Genomic DNA, 14,604 nt, shown 5'->3' on the forward strand with positions numbered 1-14,604 from the left:
CAACAAAGTGGAATAATTTCCTGAAACAGAAACAGGCTTTGTAGGAGGAATATCCAAACTCACTCACTTTATATTTTGGTAAATATAATCTATTAACATGTGTATTTTTGAAAGCATTCTTGCTTTACAGAATTTTTTCCCCCACACCTGCCTAAAACGTTTGCTGTAATTGTGCAGATTATTTTTATTTAAATATAACCATTATTTTGTTGTATGGGCTGAAAAGAAACTGTTTCATTTCTGTTTTATTAAACAGAAAAAAGGATTTAAACCCATAACATTGTAAGTAACTTCCTCTGTTGAGTGGATCAACTCTTGAACTGGATCAAAAGTGCAAAATCCACCCAAGTAACAATAAATACAGGACAACATAGGAAAACATCACCATATATTTACCTTGCCAGTGGACTTGACTCCCTTCCAGATGCAGAAGAAACAGATGATCCAGACAAGCAGTAAACACAGAGCCAGGTCCCATTTAATAGGACCAATGTCCTCTATGCCATTGGTGATACCCAGTACATTATGTCTGTAACAGATAAAGAAAGCTCTATAAGCGTTTACATTTACAATGACCATGATGTGTGAGCTACTTCTTTGGACAGTTATACAGATTGCCTTAGGTGCGGGTCACCAACCACACTGCCTGCTACATATAAAAATAATACCACCAATAATAACAATAATATATTATATTTGAGAATATAAAACCTAAAAACCCTGCAGTCTTTGGTATTCATGCATTTTAAAAGTAGTAGTAGGTTTGTTTTCCCCTCTCTTCAGCAGTTAAACTTAAAGAGGTCATATTATACTTTTTGGCTTTTTCCATTTTCTTTATTGAGTTATACCTTTTTTGTGCATGTACCAGGTTTGCAAAGTGCAAAGTCCACCTCAAAGGGGGTTCCCATCTTCCATAGAAAACACTGCTCTGAAATGCCTCAACACAGCTCAATTTTCTCTTTTTAGGACCCACCCTGCTCTGCTTCTGATTGACTAGTAGTCCTTAACTAGGTACTGCACATGTGCAACTCCCAACAAAGATCTTGTAGAAGTGAGGTGCATCACTCCATAGCTAAAATGGAGCATTCAACACACAGGGTGAAAAGAGGAGCTATAGCAATGTGCAGTATGACAAAAAAATATGGTGTTTTTTGAAAATGAAAATAAAATAAATAAAATTATGAATCTGTAAATGTGCATAATAATATTGCATCATAATCTGTCCTCAATGCGTCTTGGGTGCATTTACACCTGTACTCTCGTGTGGTCAAGGATGCAATCTGATGGCAATCTGATCAACCAAAATGTATTGTAATGCCAGGTGTAAATGGCCTATCTTCACTTAAATCAAAGCAAAGCAAAACAAAGCATCTGGATTAAAGTCCCTTAATGTCTACCTCGGCCTACACAAAGTGGTAGGTTACCAAATGTATCAATGATGTTGTACCATTTTCCTTTACCATTATCTAACTTCATGCTGCTTGATTAAATTTGCCTCTGCTTTGGAATATTTTAATGTGTATTCAACCATGTAAAGCACTTTGTAACTCTGTTTTGATAAGTGCTGTATAAATACAATTTAGTTTTATAAAAATAAAATTTAAAAATTTTCATGATTATAAAAGTGAGCATGTATGTCTACTGTTATGCAACTCACTCCCAGAACTCGGTGACGGGGGAGGTGAAATTGGAAGCGTTGGCAGCCAGCCACAGAGATTTGTTCTTGCGATAGGTGTCCTCAATGCAGCGATCGGTGTTCCAAGGCTGATTGCACTTGGCCCAGGGCAACTCTGGCTGAAAACACTGCAATGGAAAAAAAGGCAGGAGTAACAAAACAATTTAGCTTTTAGTTTTGCCGCTGTTTATAATAACTGACTAATTCTTGAATTGTCATCCAAATTTGTTTTCAGTATAAATCTTAGGAAAAACAAGTCAATCAGTTGCAGAATAATGTCTGTGATATGGGGGATTTGAGAGTCATTTTCTAGTTCTAATTGAATGTTTGTCAAACTAAAATAAAGTGAATCTAAGGGAAAGAAATTTTGAGGCGCCTCTAAAGAATCCTTTTAAGTTTAATTGACTTGAAAATGTCTTAAAGTTCAAATACTGAATATCGTTTCACCAGTTTTTGCTTAGTTTAACTCGTAACATAAAAGAAGAATGACTTTCTAATTGCCATCACAATTTCTTTACCTACCTGGAACAGATAGTAGAGGCCCCAGGCCAGGATGACGATGTAATAGATGTTCAGCAGAGACACAATCACAATGGAGGCGTAACCAATACCTGGAGAGAGGAGAGAGGTCAAGGTGATGATACAAGTAGACTTCAATAGTCCAGTTAAATGGCCATGAGCGACTGAAGGTCACAATGTTATGAAACTTTCCAGTGTCTTAATTTTCTGGCGTGTATTATTATAAGTGTATTATTTTAGGGCTGTACCGAATAGTTTGAAGCTTCTTTCATAATGTTGACCTTCAAATTTTAAAATCAACATTTGAATGCTGTGCAACTTTTTTCCCTCTGCCTATTCACTCTACGGGTTGCAGGGTGTGGAGTCAGGACTCAGTCAGGTGTTTGACTGTTTGACCGAGGGCGGGATGAAGCGTGGCTCAGGCTGCATTCACACAAAATCTGGCAATATGGCTGCTTACTGCAAAGTTGGGCGGAGGTGTATCCATGTTTATTTATGCCATAGAATGTAACTGTCGTAAAACAATCAAATAACTTTATTTCTTGGACTTCTTTGTTCTTGCTAATGCCGCTCACTTGTTCACTCTCAAGCTGGCTCACCCACTGCTGCTCGCCCTTTCTCTGCAGGGGGCCAATTTTGCATCGTGTGTTTAAAAATCAGGAACTGACCAACTACTCATTCTATCTGTACTTAAAAAAAAAACTTTAACTTCTGATGAATCACTTGAACAAAAAAAATGTTTAGGGTGATGACATCATAAAATATGATGACAAACTGACAAGCTTCAGTCGAGAAAACTCAATAGAAGCTTATAATGTAAAATAAAATTTGAGCTCTACATTGTATAAAAAATAAATAATGGCCTACACAAAGGGCCTAATACAAAACACTGACATTTCCCTTTGTCCCCATGTGACCGATGAGTCAGTTTCTGCAAAAGACCCACAGCTTTCACCATATTAGTCCCTGTAGTGTCTTCATATTTGTGTAAGAGGAGGGTTTTAGTGCTGGAATTTGATTGGCCAGAAAACAGGATGTAAAAGTAGTCAGTTCATGATGTAAGAAGTGACACATTTCATGAAATGAGAACTGACACAGATGATGTGTTGATTGTGTATTTCCAGCATGAAGTACTTACGGTTACAATAAACACCTTTGATAAGATGTTTGTACACTGTCCAGGAGAAATTAACAGATTAGTCTTGGATTTATGCTTTTAGTTTAACCTTTTAGTCTTCCTCTTAAATGCTGCCATAGCAGTTTTTGCTCAAACCCACTGATCCAAAGTTTTGAAAGATAACAAATACCCCAGGCTAAATTGCAAGGAAATGTGTATTAAATTATGTAAAATACTTCCCTCTGATGCAAAAGATGTAAAAGAAATTGAATAAGAAAAACTCTTACTAAATTAAAGATTGTCAAGATATGCGAATTGAACGTGGGTCATGTAAGGTAAAAGATAAAGCCACCTGGCAACACCCTGATTCTGCACAGCGATCTTTCAGTGGTAAATATTTGTGAAGATCTGATTTGTGAAGAGTAATTGAGAGAAATGGGCCTTTTGTGTACATAAAAGTTCAGCTCATGATGAATGGGGGCAAAAAGAAAAGTCTTGTGTTTATAATTTTGTTCAGTATACTTCCTTTTTTGGGAGATTTCTCTTTTATGTTATCTATTGCTTGCACTGATAAACTTGATTCACAGAATTTACGGTTATCAGCTCGCTCTTAGGTCTAAAAAGCAAAACCTGCTGTCAGTCCCATGAGGATGCAGCACCTAAATTTTGGAATGCTCTGCCTGCATCTATACGGTCTGCTTATTTTGTGGATTTCTTTAAATAGCAGCTAAAGACACACCTGTTTAGACAGGCATTTTGGTAACCTGCATGCCCCAGGTTGACATTCTATGTATTTTTTTGTTGTTTCCTACTATGTATTTATAGTGGACTCTTTTACCATTTAATGTGTATTTATGATTTTTCACCATTTACTGTGTGTTTATCATGTATCTTACTACAATCTACTGCAATTATGTATTTTTGTTAAGTACTGTTTTAAAGCCCATTTCTTCAGGTGGCTTGGATGGTCATTTTACTTTATTTTATCTTTTTTATTTTCTGTGTTTTCGTGTGTAAATGCTAATGTTGTTGTAAAGCAGTTTGTGACTGTCTGTGAGAAGCGCTATATAACTAAAGCTTACTTACTTACTTCTCATTAGCCAAAATATTTTTATGTAAGATTATATCAAATATGAATACATGTTCATCTTAGCAACAGGACTCTATATTCAACCTTTATTTAATTAGGAAGTCAGCCCATCTTTTGGCGTATCAATGAGCAAAATCCCATAGCCTACCACCTTTTTAGTCCAGACTGCTAGCACATTTATTTTCAATATGAAGGGTGGCCAGTCCCGACAGTCTATCCTGTGCTATAGTGCTTCTCAGAAATGTGGAATTCATTTCAGTTTTTAGAAGGGAGCTTGCAACAGTCAACAGTAGAGTAATAGTTTAATAGCTGTTGCTACATCAGGCACACGTGGTAATATGGAGTGGTGCTTTATGAATACACGCATGGGGGCAGGGCTTTCATTGAGTCTTATACTGGCTCTACTGGGATAGTGGGGACTTTTTAAGTGGGGCTATATGAGGTATTTATCCATAGTCAATGAATTACCCAAACAGCTGATCTGTGGGCTCTGTTATAGAGTGCACTTATGCGAAGGAATATGTAAGTTCTATAGTTGGGAAAATGTAGTTCCAAATGAAACGTCTGATAGTGAGGAAGTGCTTAAAATATTTAACACATAGTGTACACTTGAACTGATATGGGATTTTTTTTCAGTGGGCTTTCTTATAGGTGCCTAAAATGTTTTTTGCAGCTGACCCTGTCCACAGCACAACCGTGTTTTGATTCTGTGCCAGAAAACCCCATTTCTCCATACTGGGGACATGCTGACCGCCAACCAATGCAGGTAATACACTGACTATGAATAAGCACCTCATACAGCCCCACTTCAAAAATCCAAAACTATCACTTTAGGACTGAGCGGTTGGTAAACACAGGATCATGACTATGTGTGTGTGTTCCTGTGTTTCTACTACACAAGGTTAGTTAGTATTTGTACAAGTAATAATGTCTGTGTGTACAGAGTCAGCACACACAGCCAACAGAGGCCACTCATCCAAATGAATATCCTTCAACGTCATTGGTCATCTGTGTATGTAAGAGTGTGTGTTGGTCTTTGTGATCTCTCCACCTGAATTTGAGTGTTTTTCTTTATGTGTGTATATGAATGTGTGAACTGTGTCACCATTGCATCATGTCCTTTAAAAATCACTCAGCTAATTAACAGCTGCCAAGCATCAAAATCTCAAAAAACACACAAAAACACACTCACTTGCTCAGATCACATGGAACAGTGCTGATCAAACAAACAGTCATCCACCATGATGTCATTTCTTGTACTCATCAGCTGACCTCAGCTGACCTCGCTCTGTCTGTCTACATTAACAATTGATCCTTTCAAAACGCACATTATAGACTCTAAGAATGTAATTTTTTGCTTCACATGTGATCACCCGGAAGAATAAAATCTGTCTGTAATATTATTTACTGTCAGAACAATACAAATTGCTGCCAAATTGGTCTTTTAAAAATAGCTTCATATTTGCTATCTGTGTTATTAGCCTATGATTTAATATCTGCATATCCAAGCACATAGTCCATGTAATCAATACATGTTTTGAATGGAAAACCTATAATTAGACTTGATCTTAATGTTTCATTTTCATCACATCGTCTAACAAGTTCGAATAAGTAATGGCAAAGTCAGACATTATGATTTTTGAGGCAATCATAAATATGATTTGGGCGTAATGATTGACCTTTCAAGGTGGACTATGACTTGAGCGAGGCATGTTGGACTGGGGACCAGTCACATCATGTAGGCTATACGACTGGGAGAAATGATCAGAAAAACAAATCTGGCCTAAACCTGCGAGCACATGGTAAACTAGCTACAGTCTAGTGACAGAGTGGAATCGCAGTTCCAGCAACATGACTGCAGGTGATGTGGCAATGTCTGCGGACTATAACGGACTACAAGAAGGATCCCCAACAGTGAGTACCGGTACTGTGCAGGAAGTTGGGCTGAATGCCTTATAAGCTCGATTCGAAGTCAGTGGTCAGTGCAGTCAGCACCCAGACCTTACCAGAAGCGGAGAACCCACTCATCTTTTCAGGGGGACTGTGTGATCACGTGAGTGCACAGGAAACAGGCCACGGTATTTGAAGTTCTAAGATGAGACAGAGCTCAACAGGCAGAGCAAAGCTATATGGACCCCATCACCCCTGCATGGACTATTTGTGTGGCTTTGGTCAGGCCAATGCCTGCACAGCCACAAATTACAAACCGAGAGACTGAGGCTACAGGCTGTCAGAGCCTTTAACAATGAACGATAAACTCCTGAATGACAATAAACCCAAGGACACTCACGTATGTATTATAGTATACCTTCCAGAGCATTTTCTATGAATTTACTCAGTCATCCCATACGTGCTCCTTCCTGGATACTGTGTCTAACAATGTTGGTAGAGACAGTTATATATAGCATGTCTGGTCTTGCTTGCAGTAGTTATGTTTGGCGGAGTGGCTGTATTCTTGGACTACGTTTGCCATAAGGCAGGAAAAGCATACCTCTCTGCCAGCTGCTCTCTTCCACCAAAGCCCGGGGCAGAGAGAGCAGCAGCAAAGACCCCGTACTCCACCAGGGTACAGTACAGAGCAGCATCAATTAGTACAGAAAGTCATTGATTGGTCAGGAATAGCCTTGACGGAGGGGCTAGGGTCCTAGTGGGTTACAACCGGGTCACAGAGAGAGCAGCAAGGGTAGGCAAGCTAGAGCAACTTAAATAAGGCACCTAGAATGGCTTTGCCAATGAATGCTCAGAGGGAAATCAGCTGAGCTGTCCGCTGATGTGGGCTTGCCATGACATGGCTGCTATCAGCTGATTCACTGGGATTGTGAGCTGAGCTTGACTTCGTTGTCTGCCTGAACTAACACTATGCTCAATTTGTGTTGTGCCACTTTTAGTTTGGGACAGTGGTTATTTTGCCCTAAGCAATATTTCATCATCATTTTCAGTCTACACAAAAGCAGACAGGGTAGCAGCTGCAGGTAACTTAGCGTTTTTCATGTCAATCGAAGAAACGTTGATTTAAGAGAATTTCTATAGTTACACTTTAAACAACCTGTAGGCTATATCTGCACTGATCTCAAAGATTGCTGTCATTTTTCTCTTTGGAATGGATTGGACTGGAATGAACAGACACAGCTCTGATCGGCTCCGTTGTTTTTAATGAGCACAACACAAGACCCTTTTCAATCCCTGAAAAACCTGAGAAATGGGCAGCAATTCAGACGTCTGGAACCAGGCAAATCACATGTCTCAGTTCTCTCTCTTTCCCTTTCTTTCTCCCTTTATCATTCAGGTCAAATTTATAATGCTGTAGGCTATTACAACAAAACAACACATTTTTATTTCCAAATTCTGTTTACAAAAAAAACACAATGTAAAAAAAAAAAAAAAAATGTATATAGGGAGCTCTTTCTTCTACCTCCTCTATCTACCTTTTCTCTCTCTTCTTCACCCTCTCTTTTCCTTGATTTCTCTCCCCCTTTATCTCATCTTTTATCATCGGTCCTTTTCTCAGCTCCTCTGATCTTGCTGCTCTGCTTCTTTTCTTTCTCTCCCTCTCTCTCTCTCTCTCTCAAGCCCTCTGTTGCTGCGCTGTTGCCATAGCAACGTGTGATTTGGGACACGCTGTGTACAACGTCTCAGGTTTGTGTGTAATTGTGTGTATGTGTGTCTGAGACAGCGGGAGGGGGAGATAATGTGTCTGATATGTAGCCTACATGTGAAAGTGAGAATAGCAGCATAAGTTAATAATTAAATGAAGATAATGAAACAACGAACTGTTACAGCGACAACATTACTGAATAAAATTTATAAACGCGATGCAGAATTTTATGTTGCAGGCTTATGTGCATTTTCTTAAGACTAATCGTCAGAACGATGGCGCATTAGATAAGACACATGCCTTTGGTGTACCACACCCGGGTTCAGTTCCCACTGCGACACATCCACCAATGTGTCCCTGAGCAAGACACTTAACCCCTAGTTGCTCTGGCATATATAGCAATTGCAGAGCAGAAGAGACAGTGATGAATGCATTAACCTTATTCAGCGGGAAGCAAACAGGAGGAGAGGGGGAGGTGAGAAGGACTGATTAGGGAAATGGAGAAAGATAAGTGGAAAACCTTAATGAGGAAGGGAATCTTAAGCAAGAAGTGGAAGAAAGGAGGAGAGTGTACTAGTTAGAAGAGGGCAGATGAGAAAAAAAAAAAAAAAAAAGTCTTGATCTGATACAGAAGTGAAATCATGGAAGGCATCTAAAATCTCTAAATGTACAAAGACAGGTTTTCACAGGAGAGGAGGTGAGAGCTAGAGAAGGTTAAAGCAGAATAGGGGCCTCAGTGTGTTGGTGTATTAGTGCAGGCCTGGTTGCATGGTAACAGTTGCAGGGTAAAGTCTCAGCAGTCTGATTGGAGGAGAGACTAGCGTGACTCAGCCTTGTGTTACACAGCCATTCCTCTGTGAAAAACAACAGAGGTCTGGAAAAATGTAATCCCAGTAGTTGGACCGTAAAAGGGTGGTGACACTTTGCTGTATATTCATCAGTCAAATCAGTGAGATGTCACAAAGGTGGGGTAGTGGGCGGAGCTATAGACAGAGCTATGGGTGGAGGTGACTACAACAGACAACATGACAATTGACCCTTCATGAAGTCACCAACATTACATTAGAAACAATCCACAGCCTACATTGTTTTACATTTTGGACTTGTTTCAGGTTTTGTAAAGGGAATAAATCGTATTTTTCCTTTCAACCTCTCCTGGTAGCGACTGTTAAAGTGCTCCAGCAACAGCGTTTGACCATATCTTGGAAAAAGTCAGCAAAAAAGCTGCATTCATGTCAGTCGAGCACCGCCATGAAAGTGCTGGACCCCAGTTAGAGCAAGTCCTATACGGCACTGTGATTAGCCAGCTTGTATATTTGGGGCGTGGCTTAGCGAAGGTGGAATTGGTTCAATCAACTATTAAAATGTGTTTGCAGTAAATTGCATACTGTAAGCAATACCATAAGCATATTTCTCTGTGTATAATGTGTATGTAGCATGTGTACCAAACTTCACCAAGTCATTAGGTATTGCATGCACCTTTGAGGTATAAGAAAGAACTGTTTTGAGTATTCTTTGTGAAGAATAAAAATGTATTATCATAAGATATATTTTAATATTTTGACAAAACAAAACTTATAAAACTTAAAACCTGCAATAACTGATTTTTTGGCAGCTTGGGGGCAGTTCTCATCACATTTTGACACATCACCTTTTAAGTTGAATATAATTTATGGTGAACTTTTGCAAGCAGTTACTTATTTAGACATTCAGCAATTACAGAGCAACGTTCTCATTATTTATTTTGAGTCATGTTTGCTGGTCGAGGTTAGTCGAATACAGTCTCTACCAACTCTGGAGGAAAATATCTGGCTCTTAAGCTGCTAAATGCTCCACAACAGCTAGTCTCTAACTGTGTCTGTCTGCTGTTTGGTGCCAAGTAGGTAGTGTACTTTGGGCTTTTAGAGCTTTTTCACTGAAAACAGCTGCCATCTGTGGCCAAAAACAGCCCTATAAGAGCAGTGAGAGTGGACCAAAAAAGTACAGCTGTGACCGAGATGGCTATACAATAAGCCATTAGGGCTTGAGTTTGATCTTTTGATCAAATTCAATTGTCTAACCCCTTAAATGTACTTACACCATGACTGTTCCAGCTATTTCGTATTGTTTTTACATGGTTCTGTTCTCTTATGAATGTAAACCAAAATTTTATAAATTAGACTTTGTCTCCATAGTGTTAAGTGAATGTTTTCCAAAAGCAGAGCCCCCATGACACAAGACACAACTGGGACACTGTTGAGGAGCGTAAATATGCCATCCACCACTACCCCAACCTCCACACCCATTTTATTTGCTGCTCTATACAACATGTTATGACCAACATTTTGTTTGCTCAAAATGTAATTCTAACCTATAAGGTCAGCAATTCAACAATGAGCATTTGGTGAGGGGCTACATACCAGTAAAGATGGGGCAGAGCTTCTCCCAGCAGGTGATGCCACCCTCAGAGGTGAACTGACCCAAGGCGACCTCCAGGAAGAAGACTGGCAGACCTCCGCCAAACAGGAAAATGAAATACGGGATGAGAAATGCACCTGGAAGGAGGAAAGAAAGGATGGAGCAACATAAAAGATGAAAAGATTGACAGAGAAAGAAGATTCAATTTTTGGAATGGTTGAAGACAAGAAAACAACGTGAGGTAAGCAAATCTTATACCTAAATAGATAGCTGTGATATTTTAATGCCTTACCTCCACCATTCTTATAGCAGAGGTACGGGAAACGCCAGACGTTCCCTAAACCAACAAAGCCACCAGCAACAGACAGAACAAAGTCCAACTTGCTGGCCCACTTCTCCCGCTGGGGGTGTTTGCCCTCTGCCTCGTCTTCAGGTCGGGTGCCAGGGCTCTTACCAGGAGACGGTTTCAGAGTGTCCTTATGGAAATCCTTCAGGCACTGAAGTTTCTCTTTTTGAGCCATTCTATAGAAACAGCAGACAGAAAAGGAATCTGGTGAGCATTGGTCTGTTATTAATCCACTAACAGCAGCCCAATACTGCTGTCAATACATTAAAGGACAATTTTCATATTTTAAACACAACCACTTGATGGTGGCTGGCTACCTGCCAAAGTGGCTGGTGGACCAACACAGGAGCCACAACCCACGATTTTCCACCATTTAGCTGGTGGTAATAGTTTCTCAGTCTGGGTTAACCAACTGAATTCAACTGGAACTGAAACCTTATATACACATGAAAGGAGAGACAAAGAACTAGGTGGTATTCGAAAGTGTTACAAATGCTCTAAAATAAAGACTTTCCAAAGACTTGAAAATTAAGTGTCTCTCTACTGCAGTGGTCGGCTGCACCAAACATAACTTCGCCAAAGAGCTTGTTTGTTTCTACATTTGAAGCAACAGGGATGTTTAAATGATTATTAATACCTTTCTATATCCAAACCTTTGTCACATGCATGTTTCATAAGTTAGAGGCAAACAATTCAACCACGCTTCTACAGGAAGGATCATCAGTAAGATTAAATATATCTTCCAGTTACACTTTCTTGTTTGACAACGTCACATTTTCTAAACTGTCCTTTACATAAATCCATCCACTACAAAGTAGCCTGGAGGGCTCTGGGAGTCATGGTTTGGCTTCTTTGATTGTGTCTAAATTATACTAGCGAGGTCTGAGTGTACAAGTGGCAGCATAGCTTCCCTCAATCATGTAAACTGTTGTGCAAGCCATTACAATATCATTACCTAACCACAAAGCTACACTCTTGATTTCCCTGTGTGATACTTGTTGTCAAAGCAAGTGGATATAGCCTGTAATGATATTCATTAATAAGTGGGTTTCATTACATTACAAATCTGAGAAAAAAAAAAAAAAATTATATATATATATATATATATATATATATATATATATATATATATATATATATATATATATATATATATATATATATATATATATATATATATATATATATATATATATATATATGCAGCTTTGTGATTGGTCGGACGTCTAAGCATTGTGATCAGGGCCACAATGACACAACCAGAACTGTAAATTTCCACCTGACATTGGTCATGAGAGAGAGAGTCAGAGGGAGAGACAGACATACTTTGTAGTCAGCAGATGTCTGTCACTGTGGAAAATGTCATGTCTTCACCACTTTCAGGCTGCTCTCTCTCTTTGTCTCTTTCATTTACTCATTCATCTGACTTTCTGCAAGATATTTACACAGGGCGACATTTAAAACAAGACTACATTTTAGAAAAAAAAAACCCTATGGCCTTTTCTGTTGCTGCAGCTAAACATTTTGTTTTCCATGTGTTGTTTCCAAGACATGTTTTTAACATGAACATAGTCTAGACACAGAAGCTACCATTACCTAATTTCTTATAATATAATAGCTTTTTCTGCCATGTAAAAATCTGTTTGTGTCCGTATGTTTGTGCCCGTGTACATTCTAGCTTTCATCCATATCATAGTGTCTAACGATTCCTCAAACAAGTTAATGATTTTACAAACACACACACACACACACACACATTTGTCTTCATGACTAGCTTCCTCAACAGTTAATTAATAACACTAAGAGGATGCAGAAAGCACTTGCTTTGTGTGTGTGTAAGTATTTCCTGCTTAGAGAAACAGAGGACTCCATTATGTCTGTGAAAAACTGTAGATAGTAATTGCCTTGAGTGATAGAGATATAACTTCCAGTACAGTGGAACTGTACAGTGGTTTCACATATTAATATAACTAACAAAACAGACTACAATGACTACATTGAATACAAGTGAAGTGAATACTGAAACACCAGTTAACACTCTTTTGACCACTGGGATAATAGAATAATTGAGACCATGTTTATAGAACATGATGATTTAAAAAAAACAAAAAAACAAACAAACAAACAAAAAAAACACATTATGTCCCAATGCATTATATTTTCAGAAAATCACAACATGTGTTTTCGCTCACTTAAAAAGATAAGCTGAGGTGAGGCGGACTCCCTTGCTGGCTTGTGTTACTTTACTTTTTGCACTTCTTGGTTACATGGGACACAATACAATGTAACAGCAAATACATTTGCTTTTTTCACATTAAGCTCTTCTTTGGTATTATTTGGCATATTTAGCCATCTACATTCAATTACAATATAAGTTGCTGCACAATAGGAAGAAGATAGGGGAGATCCAGAGACTGAGCGTGAAGAGATTCAAAAATCAATACTGATGCACATTAATATCCATTATTAAAGAAGTCATCTTTGTGTTAATATAAATTGTACTGAAGGAGGATGCAGAAACATAAAAGTAACAATTAAACATCTAGGTTTTTACTTTTGTGTTACCTTATTGAGATCATGAAAGCCTTTACAATTGTATAACAAATTTACCCTCTGGTAGCAGTTTATAAAATTAAAATCCTCTACTGTAAAGGAAGTGATGTATTTTGTATTACCAATTATTTGGGAAAATGCTACTGTACTTCTTACAAGCAACACTGTTCTCCACAGCAACATTCAGTATGTTATATGTTCCTCTCAACATGCAATATGCTATCAAGGGGGCTAGTAGGTAAGCATAATGATGTATGTATATGTAATGTCTTGATTGATATATTTGATATTTGTTTCAAACATGTTAAAAAAAAACCATTTAAAATAAGCATACAAATAACAAAATAAACAAAAAACATTTAACCAAACATACAATTTGTGATAAATAAAAAGAAAACAATAAAAGACTAAATAATTGACTAATCAACATTTAATGTGCATAGTACAAAATTATCCAATCAATTTGTGCACCTAGTAAAAAAACCCAAATAAACTAAAAACCCTGTTGTTAACACCCTTCTTTGTCTTGAGAATAGTTTCTTTGTATCTATTTTATGTTTGGACACTCTTTGACCTCATCTTTTATTTTGTTGCATATTTTGACACCATATATATACACACTAGAATATTGCTATACTAGAATATTTTCTGTACATTGATCAGTAAAAGCTTATTTCTTGCTTTGTACATCAGTACTGCCGTTTGAAATTCAGCCAGGTCAGTGAATTTTAAAGCTTTAGACTTAAATAAAAGATTGGTGTTTCAAAAAACCAACATTATGGATTATACATATTGTTCTTTTCTGCAGTACTATCAATGATTGTATTGTACTTTGGAATGCGTTTCCCCAAACTTCTGTGCAGTAATTTAAATAAGGTAACACCAATGAACAGTAGAGAGTAAGGAGTGATTTGTAATCTAGCATGTGCTTTGCTTTCGCCGGCAAAACTTACAGCAAAAACAAATTAGACATAAGGCTCCTTCGCTTCATCTATCAAATAAAGAGTCTAATAAAATGTAAACTGGCAATGTTGTTGCAATTCTGTATAAATTTCTGACAAACACATGCCTTAAATTTAAAATGCTTTTTGTGGATATACCGTCAATACATAGTATAGCTTACTTCTTTGGGTTCACCTTGCGTCATCAAGTTATGTGCTGACTTGTGCATACACACATGCACATCTGTGTGGTCACCTATTGATATGAGCTTTGGACAATGACCAAAAGAATTAGATCACTGGGCTCATCCTTAGAGATAGGGTGAGGAGCTCAGACACCTGGAGAATAATCGCTGCTCCATTGCATTTAA

General features: G+C 38.1%; 1 protein-coding gene across 1 annotated transcript in view; it reads right to left on the minus strand.

Moving 5' to 3' along the window:
* The window catches only part of LOC119885976 (sodium- and chloride-dependent taurine transporter-like), a 40,926-nt gene that overhangs the window by 17,835 nt on the left and 8,487 nt on the right, over positions 1–14,604 (minus strand). The window contains exons 2-6 of the mRNA XM_038696368.1: positions 10,686–10,915; positions 10,396–10,530; positions 2,198–2,286; positions 1,658–1,803; positions 397–529 (exon numbers count right to left, since the gene is read on the minus strand). Of these exons, the coding sequence (XP_038552296.1) occupies positions 397–529; positions 1,658–1,803; positions 2,198–2,286; positions 10,396–10,530; positions 10,686–10,914 (732 nt within the window). The 5' untranslated portion in view covers position 10,915. The remainder of the gene's footprint in view (positions 1–396; positions 530–1,657; positions 1,804–2,197; positions 2,287–10,395; positions 10,531–10,685; positions 10,916–14,604) is intronic.

Source organism: Micropterus salmoides, unplaced genomic scaffold (genome assembly GCF_014851395.1).
Source record: "Micropterus salmoides isolate LMB-PRFRI ecotype aquatic unplaced genomic scaffold, ASM1485139v1 Ms_hic_scaffold_4, whole genome shotgun sequence".
Classification (NCBI taxonomy): domain Eukaryota; kingdom Metazoa; phylum Chordata; class Actinopteri; order Centrarchiformes; family Centrarchidae; genus Micropterus; species Micropterus salmoides.